This window comes from Silene latifolia, chromosome 1, assembly GCF_048544455.1.
Source record: "Silene latifolia isolate original U9 population chromosome 1, ASM4854445v1, whole genome shotgun sequence".
In the NCBI taxonomy this organism is placed as follows: Eukaryota; Viridiplantae; Streptophyta; class Magnoliopsida; order Caryophyllales; family Caryophyllaceae; genus Silene; species Silene latifolia.
Genome location: NC_133526.1, coordinates 7,204,998 through 7,232,048, shown reverse-complemented (window position 1 = coordinate 7,232,048; position 27,051 = coordinate 7,204,998). Strand labels below are relative to the sequence as shown.

At 35.2% G+C, this 27,051-nt stretch overlaps 3 protein-coding genes across 4 annotated transcripts; 1 reads left to right on the top strand and 2 right to left on the bottom strand.

The window, feature by feature from the left end:
- Nucleotides 1-7,321: 7,321 nt before the first annotated feature.
- LOC141647988 (LEAF RUST 10 DISEASE-RESISTANCE LOCUS RECEPTOR-LIKE PROTEIN KINASE-like 1.2) lies at nt 7,322-12,544 on the bottom strand. 2 transcript variants are annotated; one of them, XM_074456426.1, is made up of 4 exons: nt 11,607-12,544; nt 9,114-9,146; nt 8,520-8,792; nt 7,322-8,419 (listed from the first exon to the last, which is right to left on the bottom strand). In XM_074456426.1, the coding sequence occupies exons 1-4, from the start codon at nt 12,463-12,465 to the stop codon at nt 7,503-7,505; spliced, it is 2,082 nt and encodes a 693-aa protein (XP_074312527.1). In that variant the 5' UTR covers nt 12,466-12,544; the 3' UTR covers nt 7,322-7,502. The 2 variants fall into 2 exon arrangements, with proteins under 2 accessions (XP_074312527.1, XP_074312605.1); XM_074456504.1 differs by having other exon boundaries at nt 11,628-12,544.
- Nucleotides 12,545-14,721: 2,177 nt separating this feature from the next.
- On the bottom strand, nt 14,722-15,096 carry LOC141631987 (uncharacterized). Its single transcript, XM_074444599.1, has one exon. The coding sequence runs from the start codon at nt 15,094-15,096 to the stop codon at nt 14,722-14,724; it is 375 nt and encodes a 124-aa protein (XP_074300700.1).
- A 6,976-nt stretch (nt 15,097-22,072) lies between these two features.
- Nucleotides 22,073-26,228, top strand: LOC141647913 (LEAF RUST 10 DISEASE-RESISTANCE LOCUS RECEPTOR-LIKE PROTEIN KINASE-like 1.2). The gene is made up of 4 exons (XM_074456319.1): nt 22,073-22,980; nt 24,631-24,663; nt 24,774-25,037; nt 25,137-26,228. Exons 1-4 carry the CDS (start codon nt 22,161-22,163, stop codon nt 25,952-25,954), a joined length of 1,935 nt encoding a protein of 644 aa, XP_074312420.1. The 5' UTR covers nt 22,073-22,160; the 3' UTR covers nt 25,955-26,228.
- Nucleotides 26,229-27,051: the final 823 nt, after the last annotated feature.

The following is a 27,051-nucleotide window of genomic DNA, read 5'->3' as shown; positions in this document are numbered from 1 at the left end:
CTTATATCTTATATCTTATATCTTATATCTATCTATATTAATAAAGGAAGTTTTTTTCGAGCGATTACAGAGACTCCATTTTTAACGAAATACGTTGTCACAAAATAAATAAATTAATAAAGAAGATAGGAGTAATTAATAAAGAAGATAAAATATATTAGTTTTTCACTTTTTTTTCGGTGCGCAAATTAGTTTCCGGCTACGATGCTACCTCTTCGGCTCTTCCTAGGTATAAATATAGTCTTTTAGACTTCCCCTCCCATAAATTTTGATGCTTACGATTATGTTTGATCATTTAGATTAGTTTGTCTTGAGCATTATAATTGTCTACTATTTTTGTTTTATTCCGTTAATATGGAGTCTTTTTTAATTTATCTAATTGTTCCTATACTATTATGATTCTACTTCTTTAATTATTAATCTCATAAAAATTTGTATATTTGATTACAGGAGGTTTTGACTTGATGCCCTCATTAAGGTTGGTTTCCTATATTTATGAATTACACCCTTTTCAATTTGCTTATTACTTTTTTATTTTTATGGGTCTTTTTTTTTTAATGATATGACTAACCTTTATCTAACATCTTTGTATTTATTTTAGATGCAAATTTTTTTTAGCCTAATTATTAAACATATGTTTTCTTTGCCGGATATCATGGACAAATTAATAATGAACGTCCAATACTTATATGCTTACACTCTTACAGCACAAATAGCTTCACCCTCAAACTTTCTTTTTAGTGTTTTCACGTTTTTTGTTTTGTTTTAGACACTATATTGCCATATAATTATAGTTTATTGCTAACTTCTAATCAATTTAACGGATAATATTGTAAGGGTGATACAATATTAATGCAGGAACTCCAATTGAATTTGAATCTCAGCAGTTTCGCATGCACCTACCTGTCTTATACGTAAAATTCTAATAAAGAAAATAGAATCAATGTGCTTCTATAATTCTATTGGAATCTAAGGAGTCATTAGGAGATTTAATTAAGTACGACAAGAAGTGCCCGAGATTCAAATATAATATCATAAAGACAATTTTTATCACATCGTACTGGTTTTTTGAGGTAGAGTATTTAATAAATTCGATAAAGAAGTATAATAAGTCTTTAAGGTAAATTCTACTTTTCACAATATAGTGTAGATATAACCATCTTCTCATGTCCATCTTTGCCAAAATAATTCAATCTCCACAATCTACTACTACGTTAATTTATCTATGCATACTGTGTCAATTTTTATTTCATAATTAGTTACATAGTTTATGCTTTCACATATTGATTTTAAGGTTTGATGCTTTTTTTTTCTTCTTAATTTACTCTTTGTAGGAATGTGCGTGGAGATTATTAGCTGGAGGAATAAAAAATGGAAATTAAAAAAAAAAAGTAGAAGTTGGTGCTATGGACAACTCAAAACTTGTGTGTAACAATGAAACTATTCAAAGTATAAGAATTCATACGATTTTTTTTCTAGAATCACGAACTAATCTAAAATTTGTTAGAGTAAATTTAAAGAGTTAAAACACTTAGAAACATGTAAAGCCATGTTATGGAGAAATTATGCCATGAGATAAACATTGGATAAAAAGTCAACTCTAAGCCTAAAAGTATTTTTCACCTTTTCTTTAGCTTTGGCCGTGGACTTTGCTAAATGTTGAAGATAGTACGTGTTTTGATCTTAGTTAATAAAATTGAACAGTAGACTCGTGACAAAAATTAAACATTTCATACGCTGTCACTCAAATTAAAGTACAACGTCCACTTAATGCACCATGCTATCGAGTTATGAACTAATTAGTAATACATGCAAGAAAATAGAATGAAGAGATAGATAAATCTTACTTCTTTTTAGAAATCTTACCATGAAAGTAAGATAGAGTTTGTGAGATCTTTTATAAGTGGTTCTGGCAAAATTAACAAGACCCGCACCGAACTGAGGACCTAAATTTGACCCGAGACTTGAATTGACCCCACCTATTCAACTCGACCTGAATGTTTACTGTTGTATTATGACCATTACATCCAAAAAACTTGAGAACAACCATCCTGAAAATGACCCAACCCGATCATATTTCTTAAATTATGCATAGTTAGAACTCTTACAAGTCGGAGTCATAGGGAACTTACAACATATTCAAAAATACTTGTGTGTAAATTAAAGTTAACAAGTCCTAACACTATTGCATGAAGCAAGTGCACGAATCACGATGGGTTCTTTCTGAAGCTACTTCAATTTTTAATTCAAAATATTTGTCCTGAACAAATGATTTATTGCATGTCTAAAGAGTTTTTATCATTGTAGAATTCATAACATCTAAAAATTGTGTAGAACTTTAACTATTCTCAAATCATTTATATTTTTTTAAATATTCAATCGTCTAGAATATAAGTTTTACATACGTTTGGGTAGATAGTTTTATATTGTTTTCGTAATATTATTACACACAAAATCACAATTTAATTTAAGAAAAAAGAGCACACTCCTAGATTATTAGGTACCATTGATAGTGGAGATTATTATTCATCGAAAGCTATTACCAAATACCGAGTAGATAAATTGTGTGTAGTCAGGAAAAACCTATTTGAATGTTCACCCTTTTCAATTTAATTCCGTGGAATAGACTTTTAAGTGCTTTTTTACTTAGAAAAGTAAAGCTCAATTAATACCCATTTTGTTTAAAAATCAAGCTCCAATATGTTCAATTTAGCCCTGATAAGTTCACTTCAGAAAAATTAAGCTCTTATAAATTTAGTTCGACTTCTATATATTCAGTTCATAAGTCCACAAGGCTAGGCCACTGCTAGGGTCTTAGAGTATTAATTATTACGGAGTACATCATAATCATAGGATATTACAAATTGGTCCGGGCATCGCCCGGGCATTAAATCTAGTATATATATAAAACTGGGTTGAAACGCTGTGAATACGACACGTGGCGTTTCAACATTAATTACAATCATTTATTTCAACTAATAATTATTAAGTATGAAATAATAAATACTGCATAATCTCAGAAAAGTATTAATTATAGGTTAATAAATATTACGGTATTTATTAATCTATAAATAAGTACGTTTTTTATCCTTACATTATAGTCAATGGAACATATTATGCATATACATAATATTTGATATTTCCAAGATGCATAGGTATTCAAATTAAAATTCCAAAGACCATGTTCATCAACATATTCAAAGAATACAGATCGATCAATATGAGTGGCGTGTACGCATTAAATAATCAACATACTTATCTTCAGCCATATACCCTACATACAGCCTATATAAGTATATAAATAGAATTCTTTCTTCTCCTCACAATAGAGTACGGAATAAAACGTGAGAAACAAAAAAAAAATCTCTATTTGCTACGTTTACATCGATGATACAATAACTTTTTGTAAGTGCGACATTGCTAGCCAAACTTGAAAGATATGCTCAAGTTGAAATTGAAACGTTAAGAATGACCAGGAGGTAGTGTAAGGTAAAGCCAGTGATCAATATCCATTAAAGTGATGAGTGGAAATAGGGCTGAAGTGATGAGGTCTTTGGTGAAAGAAGAAACTGTCTGATCTATTTTTTATTGTAAACTCATATTTGTGATAAGGTACAGAATGAATGGTTTATTTTTATTTGAATTGCTTCCTAATGTAAAAACTATACTACGTTATATACACCAAGGTATATCGATATTGACGGAACGAAATAGTTACAACAGCTAGAAAATATTCACCATATGGGAAAGGATTGTTCCTTTGTAAGGCCTTGTTTGGTTGCCCATTAAAATCATAGGATCTTAAACTTCCTAGAAAATGTAAAACCATGATGTTGTTTGGTTGCCAAAATCATGGGAAGTAGAACTTCCCACATGAATCTACTTCCTCCATTATGTGGGAAGTCACTCACCAAGCCCCCCCCCCCTTGGTCATTGGAACTTACCACATGAATTAACTTCCCACATGCAAACTAAACACTTTTTGGGAATTCACATGAATTGGAAATTCATGTGAACTTGAAGTTCCCGGGAACTTTAGTTCCCTTATGTCAACCAAACAAGTCCTAATTTTAGTTGAGAGTTTTTCATTTTGAAATATACTTTATGTAAATTCTAGAAAGGTCATGTAAATATATATGTAATACACATAAGGAGGTTATTAAGTAATAAATCAAAGAAATAAACTTGATGAGTGCCCATATTAGCAATAACAACTTACAAACAAGGAGTATCGTTGGTATTTTTTTATACAAAAAAAAGGTTAAAAAAAAAGCGTCCCTGATTGTTCAACAACCGAAATAGTGGATATGGAGGAACATCTACTAGAACAACAATCAGTGGGAGAAGGTGGCCTAGGACGATGACGAGATTACGAGAATGATATGGGTCGACGTCGTATATGGAGATGAATGGAGATGGGTAAGAAAGGGGGAATGAGTCCCTGAGTAGTTGTCCAGATACTATGAGATTATGTGTTATATGCACAACTTGATTTAGAGTACAATTAATTATGATGAAGTTTTGTTCATGTATAGCCAGAGTATGATCTGATAATTTATAAATACCATAATTGGGTTAACATATTAATATGTTTAAGTCAAGTAAATGATTTTGATATTATATTGATATAATTATTCTTTAATTATTTAAAATAAAAGCCTTTCACACATTTAAATTAAAATTTTGAAGCACGTTATAAACGGGAGGAGATTATAACTGTTTCGGAACAATACGATAATTTAGCATCTACTTCATTAAGTTAGAAGCATCAAATTAAAATTGGAAAAAAAAAATTTGTTAACTAAAAAGTGGAAAGGAAGGAACCGAAGAAACAAGAGTATTATTAACTGTGTCACACTAACATGTTATGTAACTAATGATCATGACCGATAAAGCACATATTACGAGATATTACTTTTGGGCCACGAAAGTAGCCGAAGGTTGGCCTTTTCACCGTGAAGGTGGTCACCACATGTGCCATTTGACACGTATTCGTAGACAAGCACTAGTTCGTTGCACTGGTGAGAAGTGCAGCCGTAAAGAATCACCAAGTTTTGGTGGTGAAGGTTAGCGAGGATTTCGACCTCGTTCAGAAACTGGTCAACTCTTCTGTTGCTCCTCTCGTACATACGTTTGATAGCAACCTCGCGACCATCCCTTAGAGTACCTGATCAGAAAAAAAGTCACTCATAAACATATATTCTGACAGATTATAAACAAGTTTCACAAGTTTCAAATAAGGTAAATAAGGGTATTAATTTATACCGAGGTAAACCGTGCCAAAGCCTCCTCTTCCGAGTTCTTTTGTAGGACTGAAATCATTTGTTGCTTCTTGAAGTTCAGCAATGTCGAAGACCTTGAGCCCAAAATAGGTACTTTCGTTAGGACCAAACGCATTCGACAACTTGTTGGGAATCTTATTTTGAGAGTCAATGTATTCAGATAATTGATTCTTCTTGTAGCGTCGATAGAGCAAGCCTACAATGACTACTAGTATGACACTTCCTGTAACTACTCCAACTGCTATACCTGTAGTAATGTTTTCAATCAAAATCAAATTCGCAATAGTATTACATCACTGCAAAAGCACATTCAATAAGTTGAATGATACTGTAGTGTGAGTTGAAAATATTGATAGTACTCGGGATCTACATATCTCGGGGTCCCTTGTGGAGTAGTTGAAACATAAACCCCCATGATTAACTTACCTTGCTTAAGGAACCCGATTACCATAATTCATAAATCAATTGTTTACACTTCTTATTTATTGCTTGCTTTAGTTTAAAATTAGTTGCTAGTATTCAATCAATCTCCCTTTATTTTCCGACTAAAATAGACTTGCATTGAATTGAATATATATAAACCCCACCATCCTTGTGTTTAAACACGATTTTTTTTATTTGATTTTAGTCAGGTCCACGGTCCAGCCCTCTTACTTGAAGTGGGCGGTACGGACTGTGAAATTGGACCGCTTAGCGGGAACAGACTGTGAGACAAGGCATGTCGGACACATTTTAGGCGGTTGGGCTCATCCCGTGTCCGGCCCAAGGCCGGTTTTGATCAACTCGGCCCACCACCTTTGAACCCCGGAAACAAATGGTTGCGTAAGAAAAAAAAATTCATTATCTATATGTATACTGAATTACCACAATATATATTGTCATATTGACACAGTATATGTACAATATATATACAATATATATTGCCAGAGGTTACTAAATATTTGTCAAGGCGATTAGTATTTGGGTTTTTTTGTCACAATTATTGTTATGTTTATTAGTATTATGTCACGACGTACTATTGTTATTGTGTTGTTGATGTTGTAATCATCGTCGTATTTCCTTTTATTTTTCTACATTTTATTATTATAGATCTTAATAGCCTACAATAAATTCTAGCACTAAGTTAATATCAGCCATCTGTCGGATGATATCACTAATCATAGTTGCCATTATTCTCACCTTCAACAATTGCCCAAATTAGAGGGAACATTTGCTCATTACCATCCCTTCTAATAACAGATATTAGTTGCCTTCTTAAGAAAGTCTTCAAAAAGCATGCAAACACATAATATCTTCCTACAACCAAGCAGTCACCCTTGCTTGAGAGCATCCAAAACAAACAAATAACCTCTGAACACTGCAGGGTTTGATGTTAAAGTAGGGTTGGTAAACAAAGTGAAGGTACTATTTGGATTGCCTTGTTCAAGAGCTGTTATTTAACTCTTTATCCTGCTATTATGCTTTTTCATTGAACCGTGAATCAGTTTGTGAGCATAATACTTCACTTTGAAAGCAAAGTCTTTCTTTATTAAAACCTTTTATGCTCTTCTCAATATAGTTTATTTGATATCTCTGGCTGGCCAATATGGATTAGCTTTAAATACATCAAGAAACTATTTGGTACCTGATGTGATGGTTTTATACCGTCTTTACCAACCCAATTTTTAGCTACTTTAGCCCCTATATATGTTATTTATGGTTATTTTAGCTCACTTATGCATTTTGATAGTTATTGCGTTGTTTGGATGTGTTTCTACACAATTTTGGTTTGATGTGTAGGTGTCGTGATCGATAATCGCATTCCGAGTTTAGGAAGTGTGTTGGACATTTCTACACTAATGTCTTGGACCAAACACATCCCAATTAATGGGCTAAGAAGAGTCAAATGCTTTTGGATTGAAGCCAAGTCAAGGCCCAAAGTAAGTCAAAGCCCAAAGATTAAGGTCAAAGCAAGTAAGTATCACGAGGAAATGCCACTCGGAGTCAATCTGAAAATTGGTGAACAATCCGGCCTTCTTATTCAAATATTTAAATCCTGGTTTCCCATAGGTGAACAATCTCTAAGAAAACATATATACAAGCTCCATATATACAATCTTTAGTCAATCTGAAAATTGGTACAAACATGAAGCTAGCTGGCTGCTCTTTTTACATAGATGAATATAAAACAATTAACTGAATAAATATCAGTGTTTCATCAGTATAAGAAAGAACTGATGCTCAAGCACTAGCATGGTTACGCCTTGACGAATTATCGTCCCTTGGTGGTGAAGTTGGTGAAAACTCACCCTTCAGCATAAAAACATCATCCGATGGAATCTCGAGTTCTTCTGGTCTAACATGTCTATCATTTTGATCCTGAATGTTGTATAACCTTTCTAATACTTGTTGCATAGACGGTCTCATTTCTCGTGTACTTAGCAAACACTGAATAGCCAGTTTTGCTACTGCGGTTATTTCCTTCTTTATGTCATCTGATTCAAACCCGAGCAATGGATCCACAAAGTCATCCAACCTGTTACTTTGCATCTTAGTTACTATCATATTCGACAAGTTTATTTCAGCTCTCCGTCTGGTGACATCAACGGCTGGCTTAGATGATATAAACTCCGCCAACACAACTCCAAAGTCGTAAACATCACTTTTTCTCGTAAGTTGATAACATTGATGGTATTCAGGGTCTACATAACCTGGAGTGCCTTGAGGAGCGGTTGACACATGGGTGACATCTAATGGGAATAGACGAGACAATCCAAAATCAGCCACCTTAACCGAGAAGTTCCTATCAAGAAGTATATTCTGAGTTTTGACATCACGATGGATAATGTCAGAAGAGTGAAGGTACACCAAACAAGACCAAATTGTTTCTATTGCAATGCGTAGCCTTGTGGGCCATGGTAGCAGCCTAAGGTCGGCTTTTCTACCATGTAGATGATCAGCAACTGTACCATTTGGTACAAACTCGTACACGAGAAGAAGCTCCCTACTTTGGTGAGATGTGCAACCGTAAAGCTTAACTAGATTCTTGTGGCGTAGGTTAGCAAGGATTTCAACCTCATTCAGGAATTGCTCTGCCCTTTTGCTGTTGTTTTCATATAGGCGTTTGATTGCTACCTCACGTCCATCCTTAAGGGTACCTGATTAGAAGAGGGTGGCGGCAAAATATTATTGACGTGTTCTGAGAGATATATTGTACATACGGGAAGAGAGGTTAGCGGATTGTTAAACCATACATACCATAGTAAACGGTGCCAAATCCTCCTTGTCCGAGTTCCTTCCCAGGATCAAAGGAAGCAGTCGCTTCTTTGAGCTCATTGTAACTGAAGAGATTGACTCCAAAATAGGTGCTTACATTTGGATCTAATGTAGTCGAGAATGTGTTACGATCATGTATTTGGGAGACGCGAGATACAGAGGTGGATAATTGCATCCTCCTTCGGCGCTTATTAAGGAAGAAAAGAAAGGCTATAATCATGGTACCGACAGCTAATGCTCCTACTACTGCTACCCCTGCATCAATACAATACTCCCACGTTTATGAGTTTTCGACTTGCAGTAACATTGACAAAACAATTACTCCCTCCCTCTGTCCCAGTGAATAGTTTACATTGACTTTATTTTGTGAGGGGAAATAAAGTAAATGTAAACTATTGACTGGGACGGAGGGAGTACTGATCTCTTGAATATGTGAAATGATTGTAAACTTATACAGTACTAGTTATTTCATTCGACTAAGAGAATGTTTTGTGGATCATATGATCGAAATACAGTGAATTTATTTGACAGGTTTAGAAAGAAAACATCGAGAATTTAATTGAATGGAGTAATTACCTACGACAGTGCCATAACTCTTCTTTTTCCCATCTACATTGAAACAAACAGACCACAGTCAGTCTAACAACCAAATCAAAACTGTAATGAGGAGCATAAAACTCCAACAGTTAGAAAGAATAGTGTAGAACACTATATCAAGGTCATGACCGTCACTCTTTCCACAGTCGCGACTACGGCAGTAAATATAATGCCTCTCATTCGCTTAAAAAGTCCTTAATATCAATTCGGTCAAAACTCGGATTAAGTGCATTTAGACCAATATTGAGCTAGAGGCCGAGCTGGGAATGACCAAATCCGAGATGACTCCAAGCTCACTAAGGATTGGATCCGAATCTCGTTTGAGCTTAGTATAATTGAAATACTTAAAAAAATTATAATCAAATACTCGTAATTGACAAATCATCCATCCAATCATAATCCCACATTCCCACCTACTATAAACATCGAAACCGATCACAACTTTTTATATCCTAAACATATTATACGTGACTAATGAAATTCTGATAACTATAGTTACACCTACTTTCGGACGATATTATGATTATTATTATTTTTTTTATGTATGAGTCATTGACCCCTATATTATTTTTCTCTACACTACTATAAGTCAATAACAGTATAACGTTTGTACAAGTAACAAGTCGTTTTCTACACCATGTAATTATCTTGCATAAATTGTGTAATTGACCAAGTCCAAGTATGTTAGCCGTACCCTAACTACTACTCGTACATTTTTCATGTCAAAATTATGACGTGAATTCTCATTTCAGAAGGTTGATATCCGTCTGAGGTTAAGGCGGAGAAAATGTGACTGTTCACAATAAAATGTACGAGTACAATTTTTTAATAAAAATTTATCATCGGTTTAATGTTAGAAAGTGATAATTTTAATTAGAGAAAATTGTTGATTACATCCTTTTATAAACCACTTTTTGAAAATTACAGCCTTATATAATTTTTTTTTAAAATTACATCCAAAATTTTATTTCAGATGGGAAATTACGCCCAAAACTTTAACTCCGGTGGACAATTGACTCCTAATTGAATTTTTGTCACTTAAGTTCATCTTTTATGACCAAAATGCCCTTACCTTCCTCCTTTCTACTCCCTTAAACTTCATCTCCTTCATGAGATTTTGACAACTTCTTCATCTCTCTAGCTAATTCCTCATCAAAGTTCAACAATATTCCTAATTAATCATTCTAATTCAATTCAACCCTATTTCCATTTGCTCTTTTTTATACGAAATTGAATTCTACCCTATTTCCATTTTATACGAAATTTAATTCTACCATATTTACATTCTTCATCTCTCTTTTATACCTTCTAAATCAATTTTTCCCAAATTGAAATTAATTAGGGTTCTTCAAAGTAGGAAGCCCCTACAAATTCCTACCAATATCTAATACAATCACATGCATTAAAAAAGGAATTTAAGATCAAAACCTGAATTGGGGAATTTGACCAAACCCTAAAAATTCGATTCAATCAATTGAAAAACAACAAATTGGGGAAAACCCAGAAATTTGCAGTGACATTCAACAACAACAAATTGAAGATAAAATTAAAGCAAACAAAGGTGTATGAATCCTCACTCCGGAGCCTTTTTTTTTTACAATGGGGGATGAATTACGGTAGAGAAATGAAGTACGGTACAAATTAGCGAGTAATTTGGAGATAATTTTAGAGATAAATGTTGAGGAAGATGAGTTTAGATGAGGTTTAGATTAAATGAGAGGTAATAAGTGAAAAAAATGAGTGTAAATTGATATCATCTGGGTAAGTAGACAAACATTTAAGCAAGGGCATTTCGGTCACATTTTAACAAATTTCACCGGAAACATGGTTGTGGTGCAATTTTAGAAGAAAAGTAAAATTTTGGTTGTAATTTTCAAAAAAAAATTATATAAGGCTGTAATTTTCAAAAAGTGGTTTATAAAAGGCTGTAATCAATAATTTTCTCTTTTAATTATAACTTTTAATTATTAATTTACCATTTTTTTATCAAAAAATAGTGATATTTTTGTCGGTTTAGTTTAGACTATCTCAAAGGAGAGCCGAAATTATGAATGTACCAACAAAAGTCAACTAAAAACATCATAAGCTTAGTCAGTAATTTTTTATTTTTTTTTGACAGGTGGACTTGGTCAGTAAATTGAAACAACTTTTTCTAATAATATTTTGACGAATTAACAACAAAACTCGTAAGAAAATCGCATTCAAAATAAACGAGCAAATGCTAATTCAAAGGGTTTACAATGTCTTGCGTTATACTACCGTTCTACGCTAGGTAAAAGTGAATGATCGATTCACCTTTGAATAATCGATTCACTTTAAAACTATAGTGATTCTCATTATAATCGATCTGGTGTAAGACCGTTGTAAATCGATCTATCATATACGAGTACATACTTACCTTAACTATTTAAATAGGATGTATTGACGTACAACAATCTTATTTGAGTTTTTGTATACGAATGAAGCACTTACCTGGAGAATTCGGAGACATACTTGGTGATATCGCGGTAGAGTCAAAGCAAGTTCGATTGTAAACCGCATCACGACAAAAGCAAACGGGTTTGTTCAATGTCGTGTTGTATCCACATCTTCCATTTGAACTTACACAATCAACACATTGACTATCATCAATAACCCATTTCAATTCAAACCCTTTACTCACAACATCACCAACGGTAACATCTGTCAAATTCTTAATTAAATCGATCTTTTGCTCCCTAAGAACGGGAACGTATATCGCGATTTCACATAAGCCCTTAAGTTTATCCTCCCATTTCTCGTCGATTGCAAAAAAATTGTTCTGGATGTCAAGCACGGGTGCTCCATATTTATAAGCATCGCAATCAAAAGAAAAGGGTGAATTTGAGTCGAGTTTTGATGAACAATTATAAAAGAGAGCTAGATTTTCCGAGTTGGACGTGAAATTAAAGAGCGATAAATCCAAAGAGGTATTAGTCAACTCGGGTTTTGTCGCAGGACAAGGTCCTTGCGAAAATTGTGGTTTTGTTACAATAAACGAATTGGACTTATAGTTTATGGAAAGTATATTGTAAGTTTCGTTTTTGATCTTAATAGTAAGATTATTCGATTTACATGATAGCTTAAACCCGGGATGACCACAATATTCAGCAAGTACTGAACCATCATAGAAAGGATAAGTAATATTTTGTAGGAAATTACAAGTTGAATTTAGAGGAGCACAACCTGCATAGTGTTCATCTACAAGATTATTAGGAATAGATGATGGAGCAGAAGAAATGAGATGATTGAGTCTTAGAAGAATTATAGGGATGATTATGCATGAGTAATATGGGTTGTTTTTTTGAGGCATTTAGGTGGGGTTTTTTTTGGAAGGATTGTATAAGGTAAGGTGTGTAGGTTTGATAATGTTTGGAGGAAGGGAAGAACATGTAACAATAATGAAGTATATTATATTATGATTATGATGATTTTTATTATAATTTGTTTTGTGTCTTAATCAAATAACAAGTCCTTTTTTGACTATGGATGTTTCTCTAACTAATGAAAATTATTAAGACCATATTTTTTGAAAGCGTATTTGTAAGTATTTGTTGATGTTCAAGTGCCATTTGGTTTCCCCTGTTAGTGGGATTTGGGTTAAGCGTGTAATCAATAATCGAGGTTTCGAATATCGCTAGTCAGTATTCGAAACCAGTGCGGTCCATTTTTACCATCGGTTGTGCTTATGTGAAGCTTCAAGTTTATTTTGCAAATTGTTTTGCTGGAAGAACCATTGTGTTCAATATTAAGAACCCGGGAACGAACTCCATTCAGTTTGTGTTCCTAAAATTAAACACTATGTATTACAGTATAGACAGTTTTACTTGTTCACCTTTTTGTTGAGTGAAAATGAGCAATGAAAGTGATTGAGAAATTCTCATCTACTAGCTCATTAATGGCACATTAAATAAAGGAAAATGAGAGTTAATTTTGTAACTTTATTATGAGAACTTATAAAGAATAACGAGATGCAGAGTTATTTCTCGTGAAATACATTTCACATTCACTTTAGAGAGAATCATCACTTTAGAGAGAAGGTTGCATAAATGAAGTTAATGGGTAGTACTAGACTACTAGTAACTATGGAGGTAATAAATCTAAATACCAAAGATGCAATGTCCTAAATCACTATAAATAACTGATGTTGTAATATTTAATAGAGAGAAGGTTAAATTTTTGTCTTAAAGTTGAGAAGTAAGTCAATTTCATAACTATGATTAGATAAATTAGTCGTTTAATTGTTAGACAAGGTCGTCCGAAGTTAATATATCCAAGATTTTGCAATCATATCTTTAATTTCTATTTATTATTCAATAGTTACAAAAGTACTTTATTTTTTCCATAGCTTTATTTATTTCCACAACACAAATAAGGCTTTCCTAATGTACCACGATCGTCCCTGCTATCCCCCCTTACTCCACCGTTATTTATGTATATATATTGATTGATGTTTACACTTGTTCTTTTCTTATTGTATGATAAAAAAAATATGACTTCCAACCATGTGATAATCCTAATAATTAGTTGTACCATATTACTCTCAACAATCCTTTCACCATCTTACGTACACGCTAGTAACGATAAACTCATCCAGCAAATGTGTGCCGGTACCTTCGCTCCATCGCCTTGTATCGATTGCGTCAAGAACAGTGATCGCCAAATTGTGTCGAATGTAGATGTTATTGAGGCAATACTAGATTGTGCAGACAATGCTGCACGCAAACTCTTGACGGATACACAAGCACTCATGTCCGACCCTAATACGATTGACAAAGATAAAAAGGTGATTAAAGATTGTCTCCCTTATTTTCAAAGTGCCGTGGACAATGGCAATATAGTTCGTAAACAAGCTGGTCGTAAGGATTTTGGGCATGCAAATGATTCGATTAGTAAGTTGATCATCGCGAAACTTGGTATCTGTAACGCATTTATCGGAGAAAATGGATTTTTGAACCAGCATGTGACTGGGGAGATATCTAACGTTTATGTCTATTATCAGGTTACATTTATATTACTGTCTAATGCAAGGCCTAGCAATATTATTGACGTTGCTAAAAGGCATAGATACAAAATTTAATTTCATAATTAATACTCACATTTGATTGAATAAGAATTTTAGGATTTTATAATTATGGATTGATTTCATTTGCAAATTGAGGATTTATTTTGTATGTGATGAAACTTCCGTTCATTATTAGCACTAGTGATGGGTGGCGGCGGACACGATAAGTCTAGGTTATCGAATACAGGTTAGGGCTGCCGAGGGCTGGGCTTAAATGAAGTTTTTTTTTTTTTCCCTTAGCAAGTTTGGGATGGGTTAGCGGGTCAAAATTTCATAATTTTCAAAATACAATATCCAAGCCCATTGTGACTGCATGCCAATCGGGCCAGGTCAAAAAAACAACTCTGAAGGTGGAATGTTATATGACAAGTATGATAAAGGCACGGTGTATTTTTCCATATCCAATATGCATGCCTTGGAGAGTTGGGAGTACATAAATTGGGATAGCATACATTATTTTTTTTTTTTTTTTTTTTTTTTTGGCAGCTGTAAAGAAAGATAAACCTACCTAACCATGGCCTTACAAGCAAGGCTATGGGCATCAGAGTTAAAAGTTCGCGGAATAAAACTGAAAGCTAAACAGTGAAAAAAAGAAAAACAAGCTTGAATATCTTCCAAAATAGCCTTTAGAAGATGATGTGGTGTCTCCATCCTTGCCAACTGTCGAACCAAAGAAAGGCAGTCCGATGAAATCTCCAAGTGGCGATAACCCCTTTCCCTTGCCCACAAAATCACCGAAAGCACCCCAAGACCCTCAGCTTGCAATGCCGACTCAGCTCTTATCCTTTTGCTTGTCCAAAACAACCTCTCCCCACTTCCAGATTTAGCAGTCCAACCAATCCCTGCATTATTCTGCCCCTTCCATCCCGCATCAACCATCACCCGTACAACATCACAATATCTAATCATGCCTACAACACACATCGGGTTACTTTCACGAATCCATTCACTACTTTCCCCATCAATAGTGCTTAAATTCCCAACTGAGTTACATGATCTTTTTTTTGTTAACATCAATAGCGCTTATCGCTGTACTTACATTTTGTGTCCATAAATTGAAGAACATGATAGGATGAAAATCCATTCCCTGAAAGAGTATCCGGTTACGAATACTCCAAATGCACCAAAACATTGCTAAAAACCGAATCTGACGTTCCTTCATGCCTTCTAAATTTTCCAAATAAGACACCCAATCAATAACCCATGTTCCAATGTTAAGAAAAGAATCGTAATCAGTTCGAATTCCCAGGTCAGTTGAGGCCCACAACCTTCGGGACACAGGACAGTCCCGAAATAAATGTTCCATGGTTTCCAGGGCCATCTCACCACCCTTACACAATTTACATTCCGGATCGACCCCTATATTACGTCGTGCAAAACCACTACCTACGGAGAGTGAATCACTAATGATCCGCCAAATGAGGATTTTCCATGCTTGTGGACCTGGTAACCTCCACAGAGACCGTTTACAGAACCTTCGACCAACAGCATTAATCCTATCCTTATCCTTACATGTTCCATGGCGGTCCATGTATTCCCCAAAAAGTGTCCCATAGCCACTCTTCACACTATAAATACCATCATTAGTATGTAACCAATAGATATCATCAGATATCAGTGACCGACAAATAGGCTGAGCTAAGACAGCATTAGCACTTTCCTCCTCCATGATAAACTTAATTAAGTCTTCATTCCACCTCATATTAGCACCATGGCGGCCATTTATCCTTAGATCCTTTACCGTCAAATTTCGAAGAGCTACATGATCCATACTCAACACCCTTCCGCTAGACTCCGGGCATCGCCCACCAACCCACTTATTAGTCCAAATGTTTAATTCAGACTCCAAGCCAGGTTTCCACCCAATATGTTCCCGAACAAATTGAAGGCCATGAAGAACACTCCGCGCCCCCCATGATAGATTGCTTCCATGTTGATTCGACATAGAAGCCATCATCACTCCATTAGGCAACAGTTTTTTACGAAGGATAGCATACATTATTAAGAGGCAGGAAAATGAGTATGTTTCATCACAAATCCTCACCCGAAAATATTCTGATGGTGGTGAAGGAGTGTGTGACGGTGGTGGGGAGGGTGGTAGTAGATTAAAATTCCCGAAATTTTAAAATTGGTTTAATTTACATATAGTATCAAACATTTAGGGATAAATTGCACATTTAAAAACGTTTGAGACCAATTTGCATATAAGCCCAAATTTAGCCTATAATTTGCTACTTTGCCCCTGAGAGAATACCACTTTTGAAAGGGTTGACAAAAGAAAATGTAAACAATTTTCCCAATTTTTGTAATAGCTCGTAGCCTGGCCACGTAAATAGCCTCCCCAATTTAAGGGCGCGTAAATAGCCCGCCCAATTTGAGGTTGATGGTTCGTTTTGAGCCCAGATATTCACTTCTGGTTAGCCTAAATGGCAACTTGGGGTGCTCAAGCTGGGTAGATTGGGCTTTGTCCACTTTGAAATCTCATATTCATGTTCTGGACTTTTGGTTATTTATTTGACTTTATTTTTGGCATAAAGATTAAAGAAAGAGAAGTGGTTAATTATTACGGAGTAGATGATAACTAGACCAAATTGAGTATGGAGTAATCAATTATCCATTAAAGACCTTCTCAAAATAGAAAGACAAATAAATGACTGAGAGTCTGAGAAACCCAAAATGAAATAGGCAAACAAATAACCGGAACAACGGGAGTACAAATAAAAAGTTGTTAATATGAGTAAAGCTTTTAAATGTTAGTTGTAAAGTTATCGGGGTAACAGTTTTAAGATGAGTTTATTCATAATCTAACGAAAAAGAAAGATAACTTACTCGGTGTTTGATTCATGTTATGAAATCGTTGTATGGTCAATATTAGATATGAATTTAAAATTTCGGAAATTATTTAATAAGGTTATTTTATGTAAAAGATTAGTCCAATAACAAGAAGTCCACGTAAATGAGCTAATAAATTTGTAAAAATTATTTTATTTTGATAACTACATATGGAGCATTTTATATTGATAGTTTGTAGAATTAAATATGTTTGTATTGGTCATAACACAAAAGATAACGGGTTATTAAAATAAAGTTAAAATATAAATAATTTAGATGCTAACTTTTGGCTATTCTTCTATGTAGTTGCTTTTTCATGGACGATATTTACTCTTTCATGTACTTTTTTGTCATTTGTTTTCCCTCCCATACCCTTCTTCCTAAAAAAAAAAAGAAAAAAAAACTTTTTTTACGACGAGGGGGTTGAATCCCGGGTCCATGAATTCCCGCACCACCACATCGACAATATAAGACACCCCTCGGGACTGCATTGGCCAAGTGATCATGGCTTCAACTGGTAGTCGAACCCGGAAAAAAAAACTTCATTTCTCTCTTCCTCTCAAGATTATCAAATTCAGACCAAATTACTTAATCATTAATCTTCCATTCATATTAATCAACTAATAATTCAAAATTCATTACTATTATGTATCAATTTTTTATATGAATAAATTAAAGAGATGTAATTAAGTTGGGATTATAAAAATTAGGGTTATGGAGAAATGGAGGGTGGGATGGTGGGGGCGAGGGTAAATGTCGGGTTGTGGTGGGCGGCGGATGGTCGCACGACAGGGGTGTAGGCGGAGTTTGGACGGGTCGTTGTTGGTGTGAGTTGGGTGAGATGGGCGGTTCTAGCGTGTGGGGGAAGGGAGCGGTAGGTCTAGGCGGGTGGCAGGGGCGATTCTGGGTGGTTGTCGGATCAGGGGGGAGGGGCTGGTGGGTGTCGGTGGGGGGCAGAGGTGGTGGTTAAGAGGTAGAGGGAGAAGATAAATGAAAGTAAAATGGAAGATATACAAGGATAAAATGGTCATTTTTGTCTATGAAATAGTAAAATCCGTTCGTGAATGAGCATCACCCTTCTTCTATTGCCCATTCCTATGATATATGACGATCTTATACAAGAGTTGTATATTTTTATATGAAACTATTAGTTTTGTGACAACAAAGTTATTAATATTATTTGAGATTTATAAAACGGTACAATTAGTTTCATGCTGAAAAATATTTAATCTATATACGCAAATCATCACATTTTTGAGTTATTTTAATTTTACAATTTTAAACTATATTCTTTAATTAAAATGTAAGGGTGAAAATGTAAAAAAATACTAAATTACACCTATTAGATGATGTGTTATATATTGTGCGTGACACTGGGTCGACACAAATAATTAATCATAAGTTTCCATCTAAAATGAGTATATCTATTCTAAGTTTAAGACAAATCAAATAGTTAGAATAAAACAAACCAGAATGTATAAAGAAAAACAATAGATTTGTTTGATATGCATATGTGGGATAATACTTGTAGTGCTGGCAAGTCTGACCCGATCCAATCTGATGTTGACTCGATTAAATTAATGACCCGACAATTATTAAGGTTAATATTAATAAAAAAGAAAGTAATTTAGTGTTGAGATTGATATGTCTGATTTAATAAGATAGGTTGACCTGATATCAAAAGAACATGACTCGGCTTGAAAGGGTAGGTTGGCCTGATATGACCTGAACTTTACTCGACTTGACTCGACTCAAACTCAATCTGATTGATCTGATTGTCACATCTAGACACTTGATCCATTTTAATGTATCCGTTCTAAAGTAGACTAACTAATTATTAATATTCACTCCATCCCGTCAATTGTTGTCATTTACTTTTCACACAAAGATCAGGGAAAGAGGATGAGACCAATTAATAAATGACATGTGGAATAAATTGAAGGTGAATGATCAAATTACTTATTAAGTTCATTATTAAAATAAAAAGAATAATAATTGACTAAGATATGCAAAAATAAAATAAGTTAATAAATAATCGAAACAGTATAACCCTTAATAAATTTGGTCAAATTCCTTGTAACATACTCCAAAGAAAGATAACGCGTTAACATTTTAAGTACGTATATATGGGTTAATAATAAGTACGGTCCGGAGTGGCAAAAAATTTCTTGTACAACCAAACACGGAGTCGGGACATATCAGTATATCACTCTATGTGTCAAAGTTCATAATCATACGAGAAATTCATAAATAGAAAACAAACAAATATTGAAACTCTTGCAAGTCACAATCACTAATGGAGACATGGAGTAATGGGACATTACTTTAGTCAACAGACCTCCACAATTTTTTTCAATCGTCTTAAAATAGGCTATTCTCTCATTCCAAAATGCAACTCTCTTTTCTTTTAAAAAAAATTTTAACTGTTAATAACTCTTAACTATAAATTCAGAGTACTATAAACTTTTTTTTTTTTTCAAATTGACCGTCTTTAAGAGGTTCAGTTTGAAAAAGAATTCATCGACATCTCAACCGGCAATCGGGAATTATGATTAGTCAAAATTTATTCGCTAAAGAAGCTTTGACCAACCATAACTAGCGGCTACGAGTTCAGAAAGCGGTGAATATTTTTTTTTCAAATTCAAGGCCTTGACGAGATAATTGGTTTGAAAAAACCGTTTTCAGAACTCGTAACTGAGAATTATTGTCGGTCAGAGTTTTTTTGTGAAAAACGAGGGTTACATCTTAGAAAACGAAAAAGTTTAGGGGTATAAGAGAGAATATACAATAAACTAATAAAATGGAGGCGTAGGCAATACGATATTCATAAGAGATTTGGAAAAAAATTGAGGGCGTGTAATTTTAGAAATAAATAAAATTTTTGTTTTTTATGTACTCGTAAAATAAAATAAAACTTTTACATATACTTGTTTTTTATGTACTCGTAAAATTTACAAAAATTTACGTATACTTGTCCTTTTAGGTTTCGGTCAATTTAGATGTTAAGTTGTTATAATACTTTGGGTTGGGTCATTTATGAATATGAGACATTTAGGGTCGGGTGAGTGGTTAAAATAATTTAAATAGTATTGGTTTGAATATTATAGAGTATTTTAAAATTCTATATTTTATTTGAAATGTTAAAATCAATTAATGCTTTATTTTGAGTATGATCCGGATCATTTTGGATCGAATCACTTAAAAATCGGTCACTTTGGTTCAATCAAGGTTCAAGTGGGGCTGGATCAAGAAGGCGTCTCAGTTAGACAATACCGGGTTACTTTCGAGTCTCAGATCAGCCGTACCAAACCAGGTCATTCTGGTCGGTTTGCATTGTCTAGCTTAGGCCCCTAGGGGAGGTCGAGCAGGGTCGGGCGCCCAACAAGCTGATGCAATATTTTAAAATTATTTGCTTTTCTAGGGTACGGGCCGAGCCAGCAACATTGGGGACATGCCATCTAGGCATCTATGGGGCAAACGAAGCCGTACTGTAGCTTATATGGGTCGGGTCAATAGTCCGGTACCCGAATCAATATCCCGAATTTCACATCACAAAAGTAAACATCAGTAGGTGCAAATCGTCATTTATGTATATTCTGATATTCATCTGTTTTTTCTTTTAATAAAAGGCCAATTTACTTCTTACAGTATATTTTTCTTTCTTAATTTGTACCATAATAATAACCATGACATGACATGTTTACGACTTCTCCTTCTTTAGACCATCCCCAAGCAAAAGGTCGACTTAATCGGGTCAATCGGAATTTTTCTCTTAATTACAACTTATTAATCTTGACCCACTTTCACCCTCCCAAGCAGAAGGTCACGACCTAGGTCAATAACCCAATCATTTTTCCACTTTCCAACATTTCCAATCATTTACCATATTCACTACCCCACCAAAACATTTCTCTTACTTCCACTTTATTTAATTTTCTCTTTTTTTTTTTTTTTTAAATGTTCTAACCAATAAAATTGTGACACATGGAGGGTCAATTGGTGGGTCAATTTACTCTAACTTAGGTCACAAATTGACCTTCTCTACCTTGGGTCATCCTAATCCTCCTCTTAATTTGTAATTAACTTGACCCAAGCAAGGTCATGACCTACCAATTGACCTTGCTTGGGGATGGTCTTAGGCTTTCTTCCTCCTCTTCTCCTCTTCCTTCCAGCTTTCTTCAAGTTTTCCCCTCCTTCAAAAATTGAAAAAAAAGAACAAAATTATCAAATCTATCAAAATGCGTCGTACATTGTCAAAATTTCCAAGTTGTTTTGTCAAAATTATTCTCCTAACCATCATTCTTGTCTCTACTTCTTTCTCTGCTACACTAGAGGAACACTATGTCAATTGTATTCCTTTAAACTAGAGGAACACTATGTCAATTGTCTCTACTTCTTTCTCTGCTACAAGATTCGAAGGTTATATATAAAAAAATTTGTCAAATCAGCAAGACATTTGATATGTGTGATACAACGATATAATCATAATAAAATATTTTTATAAAATATGAGCAATATCTTATGTAATTACACATGTTCGAGCCTCTCACGAGCTTTTCGAGTCGAGCTAGCCTTTGCTCGGCTTGACTCGTTAAGCTCTCGAGCCGAGCCCGAGCCCAAATCGAGCTCGCACGAGCCGAGCTTTGACCTAGCCGTTCTCGAGTTGCTCGCGAGCTGTCTCGTCTCATTAACACCCCTGATCGGACTAATTCAGATTTCGGGTGAGATTCAGATCCTTATTTCAGGTACAGGTCAGGTTATTCGTATCGGGTCAGTTTTGTAATTCATGGTCATCTTACATATCGCATGTGGGAGAAACGGAGAATGATAGGGAGTAAAAGAGATTTACTACCCCCTCCCCTATGAGTCTATGACCCCATCTCATTTGCCCATATTCATTTATTTTCTAAAATAAAAATAAATTATAAAGTCAATTACTGTACTTCTTACACTACTTCTAATTTCGTACCGTAATAATACCTGACTGCAAATCAATAGACAGTGACATGTTCATCTTCTTCACGCTTCACGCTTTCTTCTTCTCCTCCTTCCTCATTCTTTTTTCTTAATTTTCATTCCCTTTTCGGTAAAAAAATCAAAACTTTAACAAAATGCATCCAAAAATTTGTGATTTTTCACAATTGTTAACTTGTTTCTTCCAAATTACCTCGCTAATACTTGCCTTTCTTGTCTTTTCTTCATCCCCTGCTACACTGGAAGAGCATTATGCCAACTGTGCTCCTCTAAACTCCACCTGTGGCTCATCACTGAGCATTACGTACCCGTTTTGGGTTTCGTCCCGTCCGAGCTACTGTGGACATCCGGCGTTCAAGCTGGAATGTGGGTCGAATTCATTTACTTTGGAGATCAACAATCAAACTTACAATGTTCGAAGTATAAACTACAACTCAAGTGTTCTTGCGGTAACAAAACAAGAATTATCGCTTGGTCCCTGTCCTAAAACCAAGACAGGAATTACCAATTCCTCATTGGAGACATCCCTGTTTGATTTTTCACAAAAGTCACAAAATGTGACAATTTTCTATAATTGTTCTGATACTGTTGTTTCAGACGAGTTCTCTTTCAATTTTGGTTGTCCCGAAGACCTGTTACCGCACACCACGTTTTTGAGTGGAATTAACTATCTCGTAACAACAGACAACAAACGAGCTAGTTACAGCAAATGTATGTTCAAGATACTCCTTCCGGTGCTTCGTACTGAGGTCATCAAATTAAATGGGAGGTTGTCAAATGTTTACGAGGTCGTGAGTAAAGGGTTTGAGATGACTTGGAAGGCCAATCAAAGAGAATGCGGGATTTGCTTAAAATCGGGGGGACGATGCGGCTATAATGAGACATTGAGCCAACCCGTTTGCTTCTGTAAAGATTCGATTTATCGTGAATCTTGTCAGTTACCAGGAGCTTTGCAAGGTAATTTTTGTATTTCCGCAGTTTCTCGTTTCTCTGTTTTAATTAAAATTGTCCCTTGACTTGTACCTAGCCACATTATAAACTTTGTATCCTTAACTTTAGTTGGATTGTCTTCAAATCGGAGTAGTTTGGAACTTTTCCTAGTGGCATTTCATAAGGAGTTTTATGGTCAAAAACATTGGAAATTTGGAAGTAAACTATATATGATACAGGCAGTTGTAAATGGACAATCACCGCAGAAATGTAATGACAAACCAGCCTGGAACCATATAGCCCTTCTTTTTTCAATTAGGTATCGATGTTTTGGTTCGACTGTTCCATTTTGTTGCGGTCTATTTATGCAACTTGTTTGATGCTTAATCCCTTTTACTGTCAATAACGTGGCAAAATCTCCTTTGTGCGCTTTTCCTACTGTCTGAAAACGAACATAACATACATTTGACACCTTTAGACCTATGCGATTCTGATTTATATGTGATAATGTGATCCTGTATGACACTATGAGAGACATAGGATACTTGACCGTTAGGCAGAATAATCTTAGTTTATTCGTTATTTCTCTTGGACTTGTTAATCCTTCAAGATTAGCTATCATATGATCGGATGCACCCGAGTCTATTATTCTTTTACCTTCGCCAGATAACTAGGAGTACCTGCAAAATTGGCTACTATTTCCTGTTCAGATTCTGATAATCAAAATCGTATTGAGTTGTTCTTGTTGTTGGGTAGTGAGAGCGATACTCTCACTTTGATCTTGAGCTTCTTTGATTTGGACATTAGAAGCAGTTCTTGGCGTGCTGTTCTACATGGGTTTCTTTCCCTTGTGAGGCCCTGTGGACTTATATCCTGGGCGTCCTGCGTACAAGGGTCTTGCTATCTGTTTTCCTCTTCCGATTTTGTCTTAAGAGTAACGGACTATCCTCCACCATTTCACTCTCAAATATCCCTTTTGTTGTAAGAAACCTGGCAAAATCTCCAACTACGAGCTCAAGAGCATTATCAGTTCTTATGATCTTGATTTTCTTCTTAAATTGAGAAAGAGCAAGCTCGTAAAACTGAAGAAGAGAATGGCCGCTTCAGACTTTGAATAGTGATTAACAAGAGTTAAAGAAGTATCGGTGACCTTTTATAGCTTCCTTCTTGTCATTTTGGCCGCAGGGCAAAGATAGACAAAGTTGTCCTTTATTAGGCCGAGTTATTTTCTTTCGAGATGTAATATGATTAAGTTTTTCTCTAAATGTATTTCGTAATCTATTGTGCGTTTTATCCATCCATATCTGTGCAGTACATTACAAGTTACTACTCAAATCAGAAGCCTTACAGGTTAATGCGAAATGGCTAACTGATGCACTATGACCTTTATTGAAATCAGATGACAAAATAGAACTATTAGCATATTTATCCTTTATGCGCTTCTACTCGTTTAATTCTCTGGATAAGTCTGTCCTGTATCACACACTGTCAGAAAACGAAACATAATATTTCTCATCTTCAGTGAGTTTTTGCACAGACATAATGTTGAGTTTTTGGGGTAGAAATAAGTTGTTCAGTTTTTGCACAGACATAATGTTGAGTTCTGCCTCGGATTACTTCTGACTTGCCTCGTATTTGGACAGCTATTACTTACAGTGGTTTCTTTTTTGAATACAGGTCATGGGAAAAAGAAACATGGTACTGTCATAGGTATTTTTTTCTTTCTACAGTATCATTCAACTTATTGAATGCACAATTTGTGCTTTTGCAGTGATGTAATACTAATGCAAATTTGATTTTGATTGAAAACATTACTCCAGGTATCGCAGTTGGAGTAGTTACAGGAAGTGTCATACTAGTAGTCATTGTATTCTTACTCTATCGCCGCTACAAGAAGAATCAATTATCTGAATACATTGACTCTCAAAATCAGATTCCCAACAAGTTGTCGAATGCGTTTGGTCCTAATGAAAGCACCTACTTTGGGCTCAAGGTCTTCGACATCGCTGAACTTCAAGAAGCAACAAATGATTTCAGTCCTACAAAAGAACTCGGAAGAGGAGGGTTTGGCACGGTTTACCTTGGTATAATCTAATACCCTTATTTACCTTATTTGAAACTTGTGAAACTTGTCTATAATCTGTCAGAATATATGTTTATGAGTGACTTTTTTTTCTGATCAGGTACTCTAAGGGATGGTCGCGAGGTTGCTATCAAACGTATGTACGAGAGGAACAACAGAAGAGTTGACCAGTTTCTGAACGAGGTCGAAATCCTCGCTAACCTTCACCACCAAAACTTGGTGATTCTTTACGGCTGCACTTCTCACCAGTGCAACGAACTAGTGCTTGTCTACGAATACGTGTCAAATGGCACATGTGGTGACCACCTTCACGGTGAAAAAGCCAACCTTGGGCTACTTCCGTGGCCCAAAAGATTAAAAATCGCCGTAGAAACAGCGAGTGCTGTGGTGTATCTTCACTCTTCCGACGTTGTCCATCGCGACATCAAAACCGAAAATATTCTACTGGATGATGATTTCTCGGTTAAGGTTTGCGATTTTGGGTTGGCTCGTCTATTTCCCGTAGACGTAACCCATGTATCAACTTCACCTCAAGGCACCCCAGGCTATGTGGACCCGGAGTACTATCAGACTTACCACTTAAATGAAAAAAGTGACGTTTATAGCTTTGGGGTTGTGTTGGCTGAACTGATTTCATCTAAACCTGCTGTTGATATCACGCGACAAAGGGCTGATATTAACTTGTTTAACATGCTCAAGAACAAAATCCTAACCTCTTCTTTGGATCAATTTGTTGATCCATTCCTCGACTTTGGATCTGACAACATTAAGAAGGAGGTAACAGCAGTTGCTGAGCTAGCTTTTCAATGCTTGGAGGGTACAAGAGAAATGAGACCAACTATGCAACAAGTACTAGATCAGCTATGCAGTATTCAGGGGAAAGAAGACACATCATCAGAAATCGTCGAGGCTCCATAATGTTGCTCTTAAAGTGTGATTTTGATGACTGACTTGGGGTTCAGAGAAAAGGGTAGACCAGTTAAGCGGTAACAGTGATGGCCATTTAGGACTTATTTGAAATAGTCTTGGTAATTGGATAAGACTTACATAGTTATTAGTATGAAGTAGTACAAACTACAAATTATGTCATTTATGTGTATGGTGTTAGCCTGACAGCCTGGTAGCTTCAAAATATACATTGTTATCTCTTTTCTTACTTCTTAATGAAAAAGGCAGTGGTGCTTCTGATAAAGTAATGTCTTGAATTACTTGTGTATTAATATCAGTACGGCGTTTCTTGAATTATGTAGGTTTTGTTTGTTGTCAGGCTACAATATCATTTACCCCCTCTGTCCCGGTCATTTGTTGTCCTTTTCCATATTGGGTGTCTCAGTCAATTGTTGTCCTTTCTATTCATTCTTAAAATAGAACAAAATAAAATCCCGTATCATTGGATCAATTTGTTAGAACAAAATCCAGACTTGTTCCTTGGATCAATTTGTTGATCCATTTCTCAGGTTCGAAAATGACAACATCAAGAAGGAGGTGACGGCAGTAGCTCAGCTAGCTTTCGAGTGCTTAGAGAGTACAAGAGAAATGCGACCAACTATGCAAGAAGTATTAGATCAGTTGTGGAGCATTCAAGGGAAAATAGATCCAGTAGAGAGTTCAGAAATCGTCGAGGTTCCATAGAGTTGTTGTCTTAAATGTGATCTATTACGGCTATGAGTAATACTTTAGATAAAAGCAGATTAATACATGTAGTGTGTTCCTGTTGATTGCGATTAATACATGTTGTAGTGTGTTAGTGTGTTACTAATCCTCTTTTTAAGTATTGGTTGATGTTGCGGTCATGCCATTTGGGTTCCCCTGTTAGTGATATACTGGTTACCGACTCAACATAAGACCGTCACAATTTACTTAACGCTAAGTTTAATTTTTGGACCAATCAAATCTTATTATTATTATTATTATTATTATTTCTACCCGTCCCCACTCCCCTGCTTTTTCCCTTCCTCTTTCGAAACCCTCATCAGCAGCAGCAACATTCCTGCAACTAATAGAAATATTTATAA

Bases quoted from the DNA above. Each gene is read 5' to 3' on its own strand.
- LOC141631987 (XM_074444599.1), bottom strand. From the start codon at position 15,096: ATGGTTGATGCGGGATGGAAGGGGCAGAATAATGCAGGGATTGGTTGG.
- LOC141647988 (XM_074456426.1), bottom strand. From the start codon at position 12,465: ATGCCTCAAAAAAACAACCCATATTACTCATGCATAATCATCCCTATA. The intron at 9,147-11,606 runs GTAAGTGCTTCA...GTTTCAATGTAG, and splicing joins TATGTCTCCGAATTCTCCAG to ATGGGAAAAAGAAGAGTTAT. The intron at 8,793-9,113 runs GTAATTACTCCA...GTATTGATGCAG, and splicing joins GAGTTATGGCACTGTCGTAG to GGGTAGCAGTAGTAGGAGCA.
- LOC141647913 (XM_074456319.1), top strand. From the start codon at position 22,161: ATGCATCCAAAAATTTGTGATTTTTCACAATTGTTAACTTGTTTCTTC. The intron at 22,981-24,630 runs GTAATTTTTGTA...TTTTGAATACAG, and splicing joins GTTACCAGGAGCTTTGCAAG to GTCATGGGAAAAAGAAACAT. The intron at 25,038-25,136 runs GTATAATCTAAT...TTTTCTGATCAG, and splicing joins GTTTGGCACGGTTTACCTTG to GTACTCTAAGGGATGGTCGC.